This window comes from Aspergillus wentii, assembly GCF_001890725.1.
Source record: "Aspergillus wentii DTO 134E9 unplaced genomic scaffold ASPWEscaffold_5, whole genome shotgun sequence".
Classification (NCBI taxonomy): Eukaryota; Fungi; Ascomycota; class Eurotiomycetes; order Eurotiales; family Aspergillaceae; genus Aspergillus; species Aspergillus wentii.
In genome coordinates, this window is record NW_024467836.1 from 89,363 (window position 1) to 105,074 (window position 15,712).

The following is a 15,712-nucleotide window of genomic DNA, read 5'->3' on the forward strand; positions in this document are numbered from 1 at the left end:
ATATGCAATCATTATTCTATTACTTCTATTCTATTCTAACTTTTAATCTCCAATCCATCGCAACTGTCAGTCTGACTCATCGCATGTGATGCCGATCCCTTCTATTTCCAGTCTATCCCGATCAAATCTATGGATCCCTCGATTTCTCCGCCTTAAGCCGTCTTGACCTCCTCAACCGTCGGTGCCAATCGACTCTTCTTCCGAATCCGGGGTCCGAAGAACCGGAATGCGATGGGGATTGGGATCATGACGACTGCGATGCATCCCAGCAGAGTGCCTGCCCACTGCACACCAAGATTGTTGAACATTTGCCGAGAGAAGAGGGGGAAGCAGGCGCCGACGAGAGATCGCAGCATGGTATTCGCAGCAAAGGCAGATGCGGCACTGATCTATTAGTATCGTATCATATGATAGATATATAGAAGACATACAAGTTGAGGTACGAATCGAGCAGGTAATTCCAACCCTGCATGAAAATGGTGATGATGCCAAAGCCCACCATGACTCCAGCTGCTGTCGGGGCCATCCAGTGGATCGAGGGTGTGAAGCCAGTCCAGCCGAACCTAACTGATTAGTATAGTCAGACAGATATAGATGAGTATAGAGACATACCAGAAAAGTCCACCGGCAAAGGCAACACCACCCACGATGCACGGCAACAACCGCCATTCAGGAACAGGGATATTATGATTAGCCTGCAGCTTTCGCACATATGACTTTTGCAAAGAAAGCACAAATCCAGTTCCCATGAACTGTCCGATCATCAACCCGATAAAAGGCAGTCCGCTGACTCCTCCTTTCATGCCATACACTCCTTGAAAGACAACCGGATATGCCTCCAACAGTGCATATGCCAGTCCATAGATGAACGACATGTACAGCGTCAGCAGAAAGACAATCGGCTCTGTGAAAAGCAGTTTGAACGGTCGCGCCAGGTTCTTGGTGATGAGCTGGCGAAAGTCGATCTCCAATTCATCCTGTTTGGCGTGGATTCCCCAGTTGCGCGTCTGCCGGCGGAGAGTCGCTGCTTTCTGGACGAGAATCATCGGGGCGTATGTTTCTTCGGCGAAGGTAGCCAGCATGAGCAGAGTGAAGAATCCGACGATGGCTGGGAGATACAGCGTCCATCGCCAGCCCAGATAGCTCTCTTCGATGAAGCCTCCAATGTACGGCGCTGTAAACGGTCCTCCAAACACGGCCATGGTATACAAACCGATGGCGATTCCACGATCAACACTATTGAACATATCTGACAGGCTCGCAGGAACCAAAGCAATCGGGCTTGCCGCGAAGAATCCCGCAAAGAACCGAGTGATCATAACCGTCTGCGTGTCTTTGGCTGTTGCACAGGCAATGGTGAAGATACTGAAGCCCAGAATGCCAATTAACAGCGGCCATCGACGTCCCATGAGTTCCGACCCCGGTGCCCATACTGTCGGGCCAGCCGAGAAGCCCAGCACATACAGCGTTGTTCCCAAATCAGCGACTTCTTCGCCAAAACCAAAGGTTTTTATCACACCGGGGGCGGCAGCAGCGAATACGGCACTCGTAAAAGCCGTGACGAGGGCGCAGGAGGTGAGAAGCGATCCTAGCATGACCCTACTCAGTCAGTACATCTGAAGCCATGTGAAGATGAGATGTCTCACCTCTTCCCCATGGGCCAATTCTGGGGGTGCAGTGGATCATCGGCGCCCTCGAACTCCACCACGTAGTCTTCAGAATTCGGCAGAGACGGGGGATACGGCTTGCCAGCACCGAGTGGCAGCCATTGTTCGCGAGGAACCCGGCTGTGGCTGGATCCCACCGTTTCCTGCTGTTGGAGTCGGTAGGTGTTGATGCGCTCGAGCTCGACGCTGTCGCATGTTGAATCCCGGCGAGAGAGTCGCGAGGGGCGCTGGTGCAGACTGCTCAGATCGGAAGAATCATCGCCAATCTGTGCATCTGCCGGAGACATGCTGGCTGTGAGTCTGGCCAGAAGACGGTCCAACCGTGCCGGATGGGCGTGCCATCTTAAGGCGAGTCCAGTGGGTCTTTCCAGGCAAAAATCAAGAAAGAAAAGAAAGAGACAAAAGAATCCATGATGAAAATAAAATAACCAGCCCAAGACAGCCCAAAGAGGGTCTTTGATTGGCCCACTTCGTTTAAAGCATCGGGATTCCCTGCGGAACGTTCCGCTCTTGATGCTCTACATTCTTGATTCTACAACAGTACATCTATCATCTATTATCATCATCGATATTCTTTACATTCATAGCATTAACTACACTCTTCCATACCCTCTACTCTCATCTTATATTCATAATAATTATATTCCATTGACGTGCCGAATTCCGCTCGCCCCACGCCGAACAAACGGCATCTCCTTCCGACCGGATCTCGGCATCATTAGAAATCATCGCTTATGATGTTGTCTGGATGGATTATGGGGAATAGGCGAGCCTCAAATATCAGTGGTCAGACATCCAGCAGGCATCGCTTCCCTCGTGGCGACATCAAAAAGTAGATTGTCTGTTCCATGTCCGACTGGCTCATCTGCTCTCGGGCTGACACTCGGGCGTGAGGAAAGGCACGAAAGAAGGACGCTGTGGCCAGGCGCAGTTCGATCTGAGCGAGATGCATTCCGATGCAGACTGTCTTGTTAGAAAATGTAGACAGATATTGGATAGGAATACTCACTGCGAGTGCCTGCGCCAAACGGCATCAGCATGTCTTTCATCGTTTTGCTCGGATTGGCCCATCGAGATGGATTGAATCTGTCTCGTTAGCTTATATCACTATTATATGATTGATGCTTACCTTTGAGGATCCGGATAGACCGTCGGGTCTCGATGCAGAGTATATGCTTGTGTGCTGACAGTAGCACCCGCTGGAAGGTGATATCCCCCCAGCACTGCGCCTCTATCCGGCACAGCTCGCGGAAGGCGTGCAGGAGCAGAAGTATACAGCCGCAGGGCTTCAGTGATGACTTGATTCAGATACGGCAGACGCTGCAGATCAGCATCGGTGAAATCGTCTGAGATGGCCGTCAACTCTTCCAGCAGCGTCTGTTTGATCTGCTCATCGCGACAGACAGACCAGCACAGATAGGTCAGCGTATTCGCCGTGGTGTCACTTCCTGCGATGATGAAGATGCGCGCATGGTCTTCAATATGCTTATCCGACAGTCCATCTGCTTTCTGGTCGAACAGTTGGGTGAACAGCGTTGGTTTTGTCGTCGGATCAGCCATGCGTTGCTTGTATCGCTGGATGCTCTCGCGGGCACACTGCTGCATCTTCATCGTCGACTGCATCGCCTGTTTGAATACAGGCCATTGAACCAACGCAGCCAATCGAAGAACACTCGGCCATGTCGCCTGCAGTGCAGCCAACCCTCCCAATTTTTCCAGTTCCAGGCTGAATTCCGTTTTCTATCCAATCAGTCATACTCAATGGGTAGATGGAAGAGGATGAATACCTTTCCCAATTTGACCATATCAAACGACTCTCCAAACGACAATTCGGCAATGACATCCATCGCCATGAACAGATACCACTTGCACACATCCACCGTCTGCCGTGTCTTCATCTCCTCCTTCATTCTCTGTATCGTCAGATCGACTCGTGTCCGAATCAACGGCTCCATCTGCTGCTTCAAAGCCTGCTCAGATAACGGCCACGCCAACAGCCGCCGATGCGCTCGATGCAGTTTCGGATCCGTCATGCTGAACAGATTCTGGATTCCTCCTCCTCCTAACGTGTCATACCAGCGCGACTTGACATAACCGCTTCCGATGCGATGGATTTCTTTGACTGACGGGAGATCGGCAAAGTCAACTTCGTTGGGTCTCACGCGGACGACGGGGCCTACATTGTTAATTGGATCTGGTGAGTTGAGGATAGACTTACCATATTTTTTATGCAGTTCCTGGACATATTGCGCTCCATTCCCTTTGACAAAATGATAGTCGTAAATAAGACCCGTCCAGTTGGTGATCCATGGTCCCGGAATGGAAGAGGTGGGATTGCGATATACCCGGATTATAGCCTGGATGATTAGTTGGAGTAGATATACATGGTGGGAGAATTACCGTTATCAGCAGCACCAGCAGAAGAGGGATGAACATTTTGGATCTGACATCTAATTCAATCAATGGAAATCCTCCGTCCTTTATACCGATATTCCATTCATGCACCATGAAGTCATGCAAGGCTGTCACCAAACGCAGCCTTGTTGCTCTCTCGAATATTAAACTTTCCCACCCCGCATGGACAGTCTTTCTCTGCTCGTGATTGGTGGCTTCTTGGATCGAGATATCAGCCCCCCGAACCCCTGGTCGTGGCTTTGACCTGGCAATATGGAATACTCTTTCAAAACAAACGAATGTCTCACTAAAATAGTAATCCACTATTCCTGTACGACCAGGTTGCTTTCTATTCTTGGCTTCTGGCCGTTTCTCCAACACATAATAGCATAATAGCATCGATGCGAGTACGAGTCAGTGCATCTGTTCTGCGCCGCATTATCAGTCTGCATCATGTGTATCATCCAATAACTAACACGCTGATTCATATCTAATCGAAACCGATTCGTCTGTGTCATGCTCAACGTCATCAACAACCTGTAATTCCATTTCTCGTCCGCCGTATCCTGTTGTGCTTTGGTGATTTTCTTGGATGGGAGTATTTGATATTTTCCACATATTCATCCTAGGTTTGATGCCTGCCAACGAGGTTATCAACCCAGATGTTAAACGCAAGTACATGAGGACTGTGTTGAGTGATATACAATTTGTCATTTTCCTTGTCGTATCGAAGGAAACCAGGATGGTATTCTGCTAATGAAAAGCGGCTTTGTCATATGTCTTGAATAATGTTAGAATAACAATATAGCTTATACTCGGACACTTTAGTATGCTCAGGTATAACAGCAAGCTGTTTCCGAATGCTCAGCAGCTCACTATCAAGAAATCTATCAAAAACATCCCCCACATTATCTCCAAGAACCCGACCCATCACAATAAGGTCCAGTCAGTTGGTAAGGAAACATTTCCCCTGCAGGCTATGTGGCATGGTCAATATATTCAGCCCGTGGCCAATATCGTGCACGCCTTCAAGCAGTTCAGCTTCATCAAAGAGGTTGTCCACTGTGTCTCTTCGGCGTCCAAGTCGGAGGATATTCAAGGGATGCTGGGTTTAGACTAGGAGCAGTAAGTTAGAGTTATATTAAAACCATCATACAGCTACTCATAGTCTATTCGAACCATACCCTCCTTGTCATCATTTGTACAACGAGCCGGGCTAAGCCGCGACGTTGTCCTGGTTGCCAATGAATGACCTCTGAGAGCTGTTTCTCAATTAGGATCTTTTGTTTTCGACGATGCAAACACGTAAGTCAGGTCGAATTACCACATTGTCAAATGATTGCTGGTTTTGCTTTATACAGATTTCAGATCTAGAGTTTGAAGATGGTGGAAGATGATGGTTGATGCCTACATGGATGCCTACAATAGGCAACGCTCATAGGCTTGGATAATGCAGTGACAAAACAATGCATGTATATCAATATGATATCTATTTATTTAATGGCCATTATCTTGCCAAGTATATATGTTATTAATTATCAGGTATGATATCTATAGAAGAGGGGTAGTTGGAGTCATCAAGTTACTCCAATTCTCCAACATCCAACCTATTGTATAAGACATCATATCATCACCACCACACACCATCAACATCATAACCAATATTTCAAACACAATGCAGGCAGCACAGCTTGTAGAAGTATGCTCTTTCCCCTCTCCCTTCTCTCATACATAGCTGACTCTCCAGTTCAACAAACCCTACATCTTGACCACCGTCGACATACCCCAAATCCGCCCAAATGAGCTTCTCGTCAAAATCCACGCTGCAGGATTCTGTCATTCTGACCTCCAGGTCTTCCAAGGTGAGATCAATGGTCCTCTACCGATGATTCCCTCCCATGAGCCAGTCGGCATCGTAGCGAAAGTGGGAGAGGAAGCATCGACAAAGTGGCGAATCGGCGACAGGGTCGGCGTGTTGAACTTTAAGAATGCCTGTTCAAGCTGTCCAGGCTGTTCATCCACGCTCAGACGATATGGCAAATTAGATGCTCGATTCTGCGAGAAGCGAGAAACGGGCGGGTTCAAGCACGACGGTGCTTTTGCCGAGTATATGGTGGCCGACTCGGCGACGACGGTGGCATTGCCGGATTCCATCTCGTTTGAGCAGGGTGCGCCGTTGTTATGTGCTGGTGTATGTACCTCTACTGCTATATTGCTATCTATACTAACTGTATAGGCCACCGTCTGGGGCGCACTCAACAAAGCCATCCCGTATCTCCAACACCACGACACCATCGGCATCGTGGGAATTGGAGGCCTAGGGCAGCTGGGCATCCAATTTGCAAAAGCATTAGGCTATCGCACCGTCGCCATCGACAATCGAGCAGAAAGCCTCGATCTGACAAAGGATCTCCCCGACCATCTCAAACCCGACGCAACCATCAACTCCAGCCAACCCGACGCAACCGACCAAATCACCTCCTTCACAAACGGAGAAGGGCTGGCTGGGATAATCATCTGCACCGACTCCATTCCCGCAAACACATGGAGTATCGAACTCCTCCGTGTCGGCGGAATCGCAGTTCTACTGGGTCTTCCACCGGACAAATGGCAGTTTGATTCCCACACGATCCTTTTCAGAGAATTGACTCTGCGGGGAAATTATGTGGCTAGTCGCGATGAGACAGAGGCGATGATGAGGCTGGTTGAGGAGCAGGGGATTCGGTCTCAGTTGACTGTTGTCTCGCCAGGGGATATTCCATCCCTGCCGGATGTTTATAAGAAACGCGCATTCCGGGGGAGGTTGGTGGTTAAGTATGATTAGTTTATTATACATTACTTATCACTTTCTATATCTACATTTTCAATCGTTTTATTGTCTGTTCAATAGTGTATCTGGAAGATCACCAATTTATAGGATGAAATTGCGGTCAACAATATACCAGCCAGCCACGATAAACTTTATCAAATTTAACGGTGGCACAGACCAATAGTGCTGCATATAATAATAGAATTTAGTACTTGAGCGTAGTAACGAAAATTTCTTTCTCTATTGGTGCTATAGATACAATCAAGATCTCCAATCAGTCCTCGAACAATGGATAGAAACAATCAATGAATAACATCTGCTGGGTTTTGCTTGCTATAATAATGATAATTTTGATAATTCAGAGATACTCCTTTAGATAGTATTGGAATCAAATAATAACTCTCGTGGTCCATCTTGTTGTTCATTGTAGCTGTTCATTGGCGTCGTAGATATATATATCGGAAAGGATGGAGGCAAAGGGAACAACTTTTGACTGATAAAACGAACTACACTTAATATATCTATTTATGTTTAATAATGTAACCAAATTATATAGTCACCATACACCCTTAAAAGAATAAAATAAGATCTACTGGTAGATTGGAGGAGGTAGCAGTCGAAGGTTCGCAAGGCATCCGGAAGTCGAAAGCTGGCTCAACCAACCGTACAATCAATGATATGTATATCTTTGGAAATAGAGTAATTGCAAGAGTAGATATAATAGATAAGTAGGTATATAGCTTATTCTCTATAAATCGTCCTCTCTTCATCGATCATTGACTTGAGGCTCAGACGCGACTGTGTTTGTTTGCACTGTTTGTTTGTTATTCCCATTGATGCCTTAGCTGCCTTTGGATGCCTGGCTGCTTCAGCCTGAAGCATCAGGCAATACCAATTACCCCTTTGGCACTAGCAGCGCCAATGCTGCACAAACCCCTGATAGCTGCGTCCTTGTTCAGCTTTAGCTCAATGAGCCTCAGCGATCAAATTTTCTTCCGCTGAGAACGGCGGAATGGTGATACTGTCAACCACAACAAAGCTGTCTCGATGGAGATGGTCGTTGAGGGCGATAGCACGATGGAGCAGACCACTGCTTATTCTGATTGCTAGGGAGACGGGTCATGGGGCAGCGATATCGCGCCGTAGCTCCGAGTGGATCCGCTGGAGCTGACGAGATAGCCCGATCGAGCTACGTGTCTCTCACTCTCTCACCAACAATTCTCAATTCTCAGTAATTCAATGATTCTACACTACCTTACTTCTACTCTGTATTCTGTATTGCAGATATTGATATAATTATCTTTTAAATTCTCTCTGGACAGTGACAGTTGACAACGCTGGGCTGCCGCTCCAAGCGCCACAGGAAGGGAACCGCGGAAAGGAGGCTTGGCAGTCACGGCGACGGGAAATTCGCGCGAGCAGAGTTTTCCAGCCAAAATTACACATCACACGGTATTTTACCGCTTCACTTACTGCTTGCGGCCTAGCTGCATTGGCCCTGGGAATGTGTATAAATATGGCCTCGCTCAACCGGAGAATCACAGAGTTCACAGGCACACCTCATCCAGATGGCTGGCGGTATTGACCTCGTTCTTGACCGGTTCTTTCTGGGAAAAAAAACGGATGGCTTTGGGTGAGGCTTGGGTCACATGGAAGGGCGCTGATACCCAAGCCCTGCCATCCCGTCCATCCCTACCAGTACCCTGAACATGCAGCTGCAGGGGGATGCAGGTACTCTTCGACACTGAAGACAGCAGTAAACGCAGACTGTAAACAAAACACCCCTTGGCCTGCTCATTCCAAAACAGACGATCCGGTGAGAAGACATTCCGAGGAAAGGAGGTGAGAGACCATTTCTTTTTTTCCATACAGCCGAGCGCCCAGTGGAGCCTGGCTTCATACCTCGGGTACTCTTCCTGCCCAGTAATTCCGAACACGGTGGAGCGGTTACCCGATTCGGCCCGGTTTGATGGATCCGAGAACCGTCGAGAAAGGAACGGTCGGCGTAGATCGAGCGGTGATTGGGGGGAGGCGTGGGGCGGTGGATCGAACCATAGTTATGGGAGATCCACACAGGGATGAAAACAGGATAGCACCGAATTCATCATCATAATATTCAGAATTGAATAGTGGAATGGATGGAATGGATGGAGCTGCTGAGGAGGATGGATATGAGGAAATGGATTCTGTACAAAATACGCTGGACTCCAGATCAGGCTACACACAAATCCAATCCATAATCAGACCTTGTTCAACTGTGTATGATAATGGAAAGTGAAACGCTACGTAAGACCCCGAATCATTCCGATCCGCAGGAATGCCAGCCCAGGTGAGCTGTGCAACTGATTGGCGTGTAATTTTGCTCCATCCAGAGTAGGGCTTTTCCCACCACCGCGCTAGCCCCAATCCAGTCTGGCTCTGGCGAAAATTTTGCCGCAGAGTATTTATCTCCTCCTGGCCGCAATCGTCCCTCAAAACTCTTTACTCCCCAGCTTTTTCCCTCCAGAAGAGTTCTTTTCCACTCCATCTCTCTCTCTCCTCTCACTCTCTCTATCCTCCCAAACCACTCCAAAGCCTTCACAATGGCCTCCGCTCGTGTCTTCACCTCTCGTCTGGCCTCCCAGATGGCCCAGGCTACCAAGCCTGCTGCCCGTGTCCAGCTCAACGCTCTCCCCAAGCGTACCTTCACCACCGGTCTCCGCACCCAGAAGGCCACCGTTCCCTTCCAGACCATGAAGCGTCAGACTCCCTCCAACCTCATCCAGGCCAACGCCCGCCAGGTCTTCGCCAACGTTCAGGCCCGCCGCCAGTACTCCTCCGAGGTCGCCTCCGCCATGGTTGAGGTCTCCAAGAACCTGGGTATGGGTTCCGCCGCCATCGGTCTCGGTGGTGCCGGTATCGGTATCGGTCTCGTCTTCGCTGCCCTCCTCATGAGTGTCTCCCGCAACCCTGCTCTCCGTGGCCAGCTCTTCTCCTACGCCATTCTCGGTTTCGCCTTCGTCGAAGCCATGGGTCTGTTCGACCTCATGGTTGCCATGATGTGCAAGTACGTTTAAATCAACGAATAATCCGCCATCGTGGGGGTAATGTGTGGTGGTTTATTATCATGTACTACTTTCAGCCTCATCTACAAACTTGTATTGTACATATAGAGTCCAAACGGCCACTTCCTCCCTACTGTCTGAGCCTACCACTCTGATCTCTGAGCGTATATCTTTCATAATGCCATTTCCTATGTCTGGGGTTACAAAGGTTTCCTGAGCTTATCTGGCAGCTTCCCCATAGCTGTTCGGTGCTCTCGTAGACAGACGTAGCGTAGACCCTTGATCCATCCAGCGACAGCTTCCCAGAGCTCCAACAACAACAGCGCCATAGCTTCAGCTTGACCAGCTCAGTGAGAACACCTAAACCGTTATGGCCACCAGCCATTGGTCCACATTGTGGAGCATCAATTCCTGGATTCGATATTCCCTCACCACCTCACACACGACCACGACACCCTGTCTACAGTCAATTATCATTGCACCAACTCAGTCCAACTCAGTCCAGCGTCAGTGTTGAAAAAATGTTGAACTCTCGGCATCTGATCCATGGTCTGTCTGTCGCGACCCGGAAAGTAGCGGTCTAGCTGTTGGTTACTCTGGTAATCGTTGGTTCCATAGCCGCGACCTCCCGAAACATGGACGGTGGACCACACGACACCGCTGTCTTCCGATCTATCAACTGCGTCCAGGTGGATGGGAAGTACAGGTCAGGTCAATTGATATGATAGAGACTGCTACGCGTCAATTGACCTGCTAGGATCAAAATTGAGACAATTGAGACTCAATTGATGGAAGGACGTGAAAAAATAGAGCTTGAGAGAGCTTGGGTCGCGGACTCTGATTGGCTGGTTGGAATTAAGTCTCCGATGCTCCGGTCGCGGTTTAGTCTGCAGCAGCACTGTTGCTGTTGACTGTTTCTTGTCCAGGCCTTTTTTGGACATTGGACAATTGTTGTATCTTTGAAGGGTATTAGCATTGTTTTTTATTCATGTTTGAATGATTGTGCGTGCATAATTAGTAAGGATGGATGGCATAAGAGTAGACTGTCATCGCTATGAATACCGGCTAATTGAATGCCGGAAGTGCTGGGATCAGTCAATAGAATCATCCATTATCCTTGAATCATCCTTGATTAATATCTGTAAAACAGCATTTGATCGATTAATTTTCTCGAAGACGGCAGAGGGACAGGTGCAGGGGAAAGCCGATCATATAAACCAGGATGAGCAATATTACATACACGCTCAATATAAATACAACTTGTGTCTGACGATGGTCTATAATAAAAGATCGAATCCACCGCATGGCAGAAGACATAATAGACTGTCATACAAATGCAGTGCGCTTGATCATCGAGTCTGTGTAACATATGGCCTGATCTGTATCCCAATAGCGATTGACGAAGCATTGATCAAGGTAAAATAACCTTATCGACAATAGCATCATGTATATTGTCTTATGTCAATCTTATGTCTGATTCATTTAATGCAACCTAGTACTCAAGATCGAATAATTATTCTGAATGGCTGAGAAGTGATTATTGATGGGCGAAGATGGAAGTGATGGGCGGCAACAGAGAACGGATGTATGATGTGATGATGTATAGACAAAGAACTCGCGAGCACGAGGTAGATCCATCACTCTAATGCATCAAATAACTACTGGAATTGATAGAGATCGACACGATAGATTCGAATATGGCTTGACAGGCAATAGATTCAGCGAGTCGACTATCGACTCATTCTGACATTAAAGATTTAAACGACTATAAGTATTCCCATCTCGCCTGTTCGCCTCCTCATCATCCAAGCATCAAAAAGAAACATGATGTCCAACATGCTCACTTCCATCTTCGTCCTTTCCCTCGCCATCCAAACCGGCCTGGCAAAGGCTGGCCCTCTCAACGACTTGCCATCCGAACAAGCCATCTCCGTCACAAAGACCATCGACCCTGGCTATCCCCCAACTACCCTCGTCGCTGTCAAACGAGACGAAGAGACCCTTCTTCCCCTGCCGGATTGGAATATGAACCACGCTCGCTTTACGACCCATACCTTGCCTCATATGGGAGAACCGACCCTCGGTATCAACCATGAGGAGAAACGCTTTGCCACTCATACCTTGCCGCATATGGGGGGACCGACTCTTGGTATCATCCCCGAGAAACGTTTTGATTGCTCTGCTGATGAGGATGCTTGGTAGGTTGAACTGGTGGTTTCTATCTAGTGCCGAGCTGACATTAAGTTAGTAAGGGAACGGTGAATATTCCGTGATGGCAGTGGCCAATATCTTTGATTCGTTTTGATGGACTGATTTATAGTATTTAATTTAATTCTTCATTCTTAATATAATTCAGCTATCTACAAAGCCTTGAGAGCATCGTATTGATCCTGCGTAATGGCCAACACAGACCCGTGCCTCATAAACGTCAAATCAGAACTCGAATCCTTGTCGAAATTGCCCGAAGTCACATCCGTCGACGTCCACGCCGCCAGTCCAGGGCTGCTTCCAACAGCATCGTTGAGGAGATATGCCTTGCCGTCGACAGTGTTATCCCAGAACGGATACGGTCCTTCGTAACTGGCGCTGTTCTTGACGCTTCCATCCGGTGCAGTCCAGTCGCCCAAGAGGCCGTTGGTGCTGACCTCGACGACGGGGCCGGTGGTGTTTCCATTCACGTAGAAGCGGACGTAGGTCGAGTCGCTGACGGGGAGGATGCTGAGATCAATAGTGGAGGCGGTCTTCAGGTCGATCCAGGTCTTGGGGGTGGTGAAAGTCTTGAAGTCGCTTGTGTAGGCGTAGCGGATGATTTGGGTGGTGGTGGCATCGCCGGTGTGGTCGGTATCGTCGGCAGAGTACTACCTGGTTAGATGATATAGATGGAAATACGGAGTAGATGGATGACTTACGAGTTGCGATGCCCAGTGGACGAGGTATTTGCTCTGATCCGGATCCCAAATGGCATCTGGAGCCCACACCATTCCGGCCGTGTCATCCTCAACAGTGACCAGTCTCTCGCCAGTCCAGTTGACCAAGTCTGTGCTCTCCCAGACGAGGATTCCCCTCGATCCAGTGCGAGTCGAATCGCCCCAGGTGGTCTATTATTATTTATTAGTAGAGTTCATTCACCAGTAGGGAGAACGTACATCATCGATATTCAAATCCGTCCCGATGATATACCACTTTTGATCGGCATCATCCCCTGCTCCGGCGATGATGGAGACATCGCGGACTGCGCCAGTGCCTAAAGTAGGCGACACAATGGGCTTGCTATCGTGAATTGCCTGAAAGCCGAGGGGATTGTCATTGTCACTCAGGGCAAAGTAGACGCTTTCATTGGCGGTTGTCCAGTAGACAGCAAGATAGCCGGCTTTGGTGGAGTCGGCTTTCTTTTGAAGATTGGAAAGAGGATGAGAAAGAGAAATTGAACAGAGAGAGAGAAGTGAGGCGATGTAGGAAAACTTCATCTTGATTGATTTACTGATGATGATGCAGACAGACAGGATAGATCTCCTATTTATGCTGTTACCCCTCATACAGGGGTGGTTGTCTGATATCTTGGCATGGCATGGTCGGTTAATTGATTAATTCTGCAGTGTTACCTGTGGATAATTAATATATAAATAGAGACTAGATTGCTGAAGAACTGCAGTTCTAGTGATACAATCGAGATAAATTCCGGTGGAGGATCGACTTCCCCGCACGGATGAACTGAGACAGAATATGGCCAAGGGTTATTCGTCATTGTCTCACTTATTTACGTAGGTGATTGATTAGATCGGCGAGTTCTGAATTATTGACATTGTCTGTAGTGACTATGAATGAAGATGTTCTTGTGTATTCTCCGTCAATATTGGATATGATGATCGAGATATTCTGATCTACTGTGTTACATAGAAAGTATCGATATGCCTTGCCAATGACCGTCTTGTTATAACCTCAGGCATTAATAAGGATGATAATCCCTGCAGCAAGCGGGGTAGTCCATGAAAAGAAGAAAAATATACGTGTGAATAGCATCAACCATCAACATGGCATTCCTCCTCTGCCTGCTCATCATCATCTCCATCTATCTCTACAAATCCTCCAAATCCAAATCCCCCACCCCATATCCCGCCGGCCTCCCCATCATCGGCAACACCCTCCAACTCACCTCCCAGCCTCACCGCCAGTTCATCCAATGGGCACGACAATATGGCGAGATCTACCGTGTCCGTCTCGGCCTGATGGATTGGTACATGCTCAACTCGCCCGAAGCCATCAAGGAAATCCTCGACAAGCAGTCCTCCGTGACGTCGTCGCGGGCCCCGATGCCCGCCGCGCAGGAGGCACTGTCCGGTGGGATGCGCTTCGTGTTCATGGCATACGGACCGGAATGGAGAAAACTGCGATCGGTGAGCCATAAACTGTTGACGCCGCGCATGTCGGATACGTTTCGGCCGTCGCAGGATTTCGAAGCCAAGCAGTTGCTGTTTGACTTGTTGGTGGATAACGCGGGGGAGAGGGAGTTTTATATGCATGTGCGGAGGTATACCACGTCGGTGATGATGACGTCGACGTATGGGAGGAGGATTCCGACTTGGGTATGTGATCTGTCTGGCAGAATGTGATGGTGCTAAGAGGTAGGAATGCGACGATGTGCGTGAGGTGTATGCAGTCATGAAGGACTTTTCAGAAGCATCAGTACCAGGGCAATACATCGTGGATGTCATTCCGTGGTTGGCAGATATACTCCCCAAGCAGCTGCACTGGTGGCAACGATCCATCCGCCTATTGCGCGAAAAGCAAGATGCTCTCTGGATGAAGCTATGGTCTGGTCTGCGAACGAAGATGGAGTCAGGAAACGCCCCCGAATGCTTTGTGAAGCAGTTCATCGAGTCAGACTATGAAAACATGGGCATCTCCGAGTTACAGGCTGCGTTCCTGGCTGGAAGTACGTATCCATATACTACACTAGAGCATCGGCTAATGAAGCAGCCATGATCGAGGCAGGATCTGAAACGACGTCCTCAGCCCTGAACAGCTGCATCCTCTATCTCTCCGCCTATCCCGACATCCAGCGCCGTGCTCAAGACGAAATCGACCAAGTGGTCGGAAGCATTCGATCACCCAGTTTCAGCGACATCGAGCATCTCCCCTACATCCGGGCCATCGTCAAAGAAGTCTTTCGCATGCGCCCTCCCACCAACATGGGCATCCCGCACTACACCACCGCCGACATCACCTACAAGCAACACACCATCCCCAAGAACAGCATGATCATCATGCAGCAATACCCCCTCCACTACGATCCATCTCTCTTCCCCGACCCGGAAACATTCAAGCCAGAGCGCTATCTCAACCACCCGCACGGATCGGGCGTCTACGCCACCATGGCTGATCCGTACGAGCGCGATCACTGGAGTTTCGGGGCTGGCCGCCGCATCTGCGTCGGGATACACTTGGCGGAGAATAGTCTGTTCATCACGATTGCGAAGATTCTCTGGGCGTTTAACATTGTGGCAGCCGAAAAGGTGGATTTGTCGGATGATGCGTATGAGCCTGGGATGATGACGATTCCGAAGCCATTCTCTGTGCGGTTTGAATCGCGCAGTGCAGAGGTTGAGGAGGTGGTGAGAGGGGAGTGGGAGTTGGCAGAGAGAGAGGGATATACATTGCGGGATAGGAAAGTGGATGCAATGGGGATTGTTGTCTGAGCTATTATTATCTTGAGATGGAGATGGTTAAGCGATGTCACAGTGGCAGAACTAGATGCTAGCAGTGTAACCTCCCCCGCAATACGACTTCCGAAGCCGTCG

At 48.8% G+C, this 15,712-nt stretch overlaps 7 protein-coding genes across 7 annotated transcripts; 4 read left to right on the forward strand and 3 right to left on the reverse strand.

Annotated features, from left to right (window-relative positions):
- Positions 1-28: 28 nt before the first annotated feature.
- Positions 29-1,644, reverse strand: ASPWEDRAFT_41504 (MFS transporter). The gene is made up of 3 exons (XM_040835576.1): positions 613-1,644; positions 432-563; positions 29-384 (listed from the first exon to the last, which is right to left on the reverse strand). Exons 1-3 carry the CDS (start codon positions 1,593-1,595, stop codon positions 153-155), a joined length of 1,347 nt encoding a protein of 448 aa, XP_040687333.1. The 5' UTR covers positions 1,596-1,644; the 3' UTR covers positions 29-152.
- Positions 1,645-2,454: 810 nt separating this feature from the next.
- On the reverse strand, positions 2,455-4,103 carry ASPWEDRAFT_173096 (cytochrome P450; the record flags this gene model as incomplete). The annotated part of the gene is made up of 6 exons (XM_040831020.1): positions 2,455-2,630; positions 2,677-2,753; positions 2,797-3,407; positions 3,455-3,843; positions 3,886-4,024; positions 4,068-4,103. The coding sequence occupies 6 exons, from the start codon at positions 4,101-4,103 to the stop codon at positions 2,455-2,457; spliced, it is 1,428 nt and encodes a 475-aa protein (XP_040687334.1).
- A 1,522-nt stretch (positions 4,104-5,625) lies between these two features.
- On the forward strand, positions 5,626-7,191 carry ASPWEDRAFT_135102 (uncharacterized protein). The gene is made up of 3 exons (XM_040829333.1): positions 5,626-5,760; positions 5,809-6,252; positions 6,298-7,191. Exons 1-3 carry the CDS (start codon positions 5,737-5,739, stop codon positions 6,883-6,885), a joined length of 1,056 nt encoding a protein of 351 aa, XP_040687335.1. The 5' UTR covers positions 5,626-5,736; the 3' UTR covers positions 6,886-7,191.
- Positions 7,192-9,452: 2,261 nt separating this feature from the next.
- On the forward strand, positions 9,453-9,926 carry ASPWEDRAFT_28872 (ATP synthase subunit C family protein; the record flags this gene model as incomplete). The annotated part of the gene is made up of 1 exon (XM_040833196.1): positions 9,453-9,926. One exon carries the CDS (start codon positions 9,453-9,455, stop codon positions 9,924-9,926), a length of 474 nt encoding a protein of 157 aa, XP_040687336.1.
- Positions 9,927-11,676: 1,750 nt separating this feature from the next.
- Positions 11,677-12,187, forward strand: ASPWEDRAFT_741598 (uncharacterized protein; the record flags this gene model as incomplete). The annotated part of the gene is made up of 2 exons (XM_040839447.1): positions 11,677-12,112; positions 12,163-12,187. The coding sequence occupies exons 1-2, from the start codon at positions 11,739-11,741 to the stop codon at positions 12,185-12,187; spliced, it is 399 nt and encodes a 132-aa protein (XP_040687337.1). The 5' UTR covers positions 11,677-11,738.
- An 87-nt stretch (positions 12,188-12,274) lies between these two features.
- On the reverse strand, positions 12,275-13,381 carry ASPWEDRAFT_28874 (glycoside hydrolase family 43 protein; the record flags this gene model as incomplete). The annotated part of the gene is made up of 3 exons (XM_040833197.1): positions 12,275-12,772; positions 12,824-13,012; positions 13,061-13,381. 3 exons carry the CDS (start codon positions 13,379-13,381, stop codon positions 12,275-12,277), a joined length of 1,008 nt encoding a protein of 335 aa, XP_040687338.1.
- Positions 13,382-13,945: 564 nt separating this feature from the next.
- On the forward strand, positions 13,946-15,610 carry ASPWEDRAFT_173101 (cytochrome P450; the record flags this gene model as incomplete). Its single annotated transcript, XM_040831021.1, has 3 exons — positions 13,946-14,497; positions 14,541-14,847; positions 14,892-15,610. 3 exons carry the CDS (start codon positions 13,946-13,948, stop codon positions 15,608-15,610), a joined length of 1,578 nt encoding a protein of 525 aa, XP_040687339.1.
- Between the last annotated feature and the right edge of the window lie 102 nt (positions 15,611-15,712).

What these genes read in the sequence shown, in the direction of transcription:
- ASPWEDRAFT_135102 (XM_040829333.1), top strand. Translation starts at nt 5,737, where the DNA reads ATGCAGGCAGCACAGCTTGTAGAA. An exon ending in AGGCAGCACAGCTTGTAGAA is followed by an intron (nt 5,761 to 5,808) that starts GTATGCTCTTTC and finishes CTGACTCTCCAG; the next exon opens with TTCAACAAACCCTACATCTT. An exon ending in CGCCGTTGTTATGTGCTGGT is followed by an intron (nt 6,253 to 6,297) that starts GTATGTACCTCT and finishes CTAACTGTATAG; the next exon opens with GCCACCGTCTGGGGCGCACT.
- ASPWEDRAFT_41504 (XM_040835576.1), bottom strand. Translation starts at nt 1,595, where the DNA reads ATGCTAGGATCGCTTCTCACCTCCTGCGCCCTCGTCACGGCTTTTACG. An exon ending in TTTGCCGGTGGACTTTTCTG is followed by an intron (nt 564 to 612) that starts GTATGTCTCTAT and finishes CTAATCAGTTAG; the next exon opens with GTTCGGCTGGACTGGCTTCA. An exon ending in CTCGATTCGTACCTCAACTT is followed by an intron (nt 385 to 431) that starts GTATGTCTTCTA and finishes CTAATAGATCAG; the next exon opens with TGCCGCATCTGCCTTTGCTG.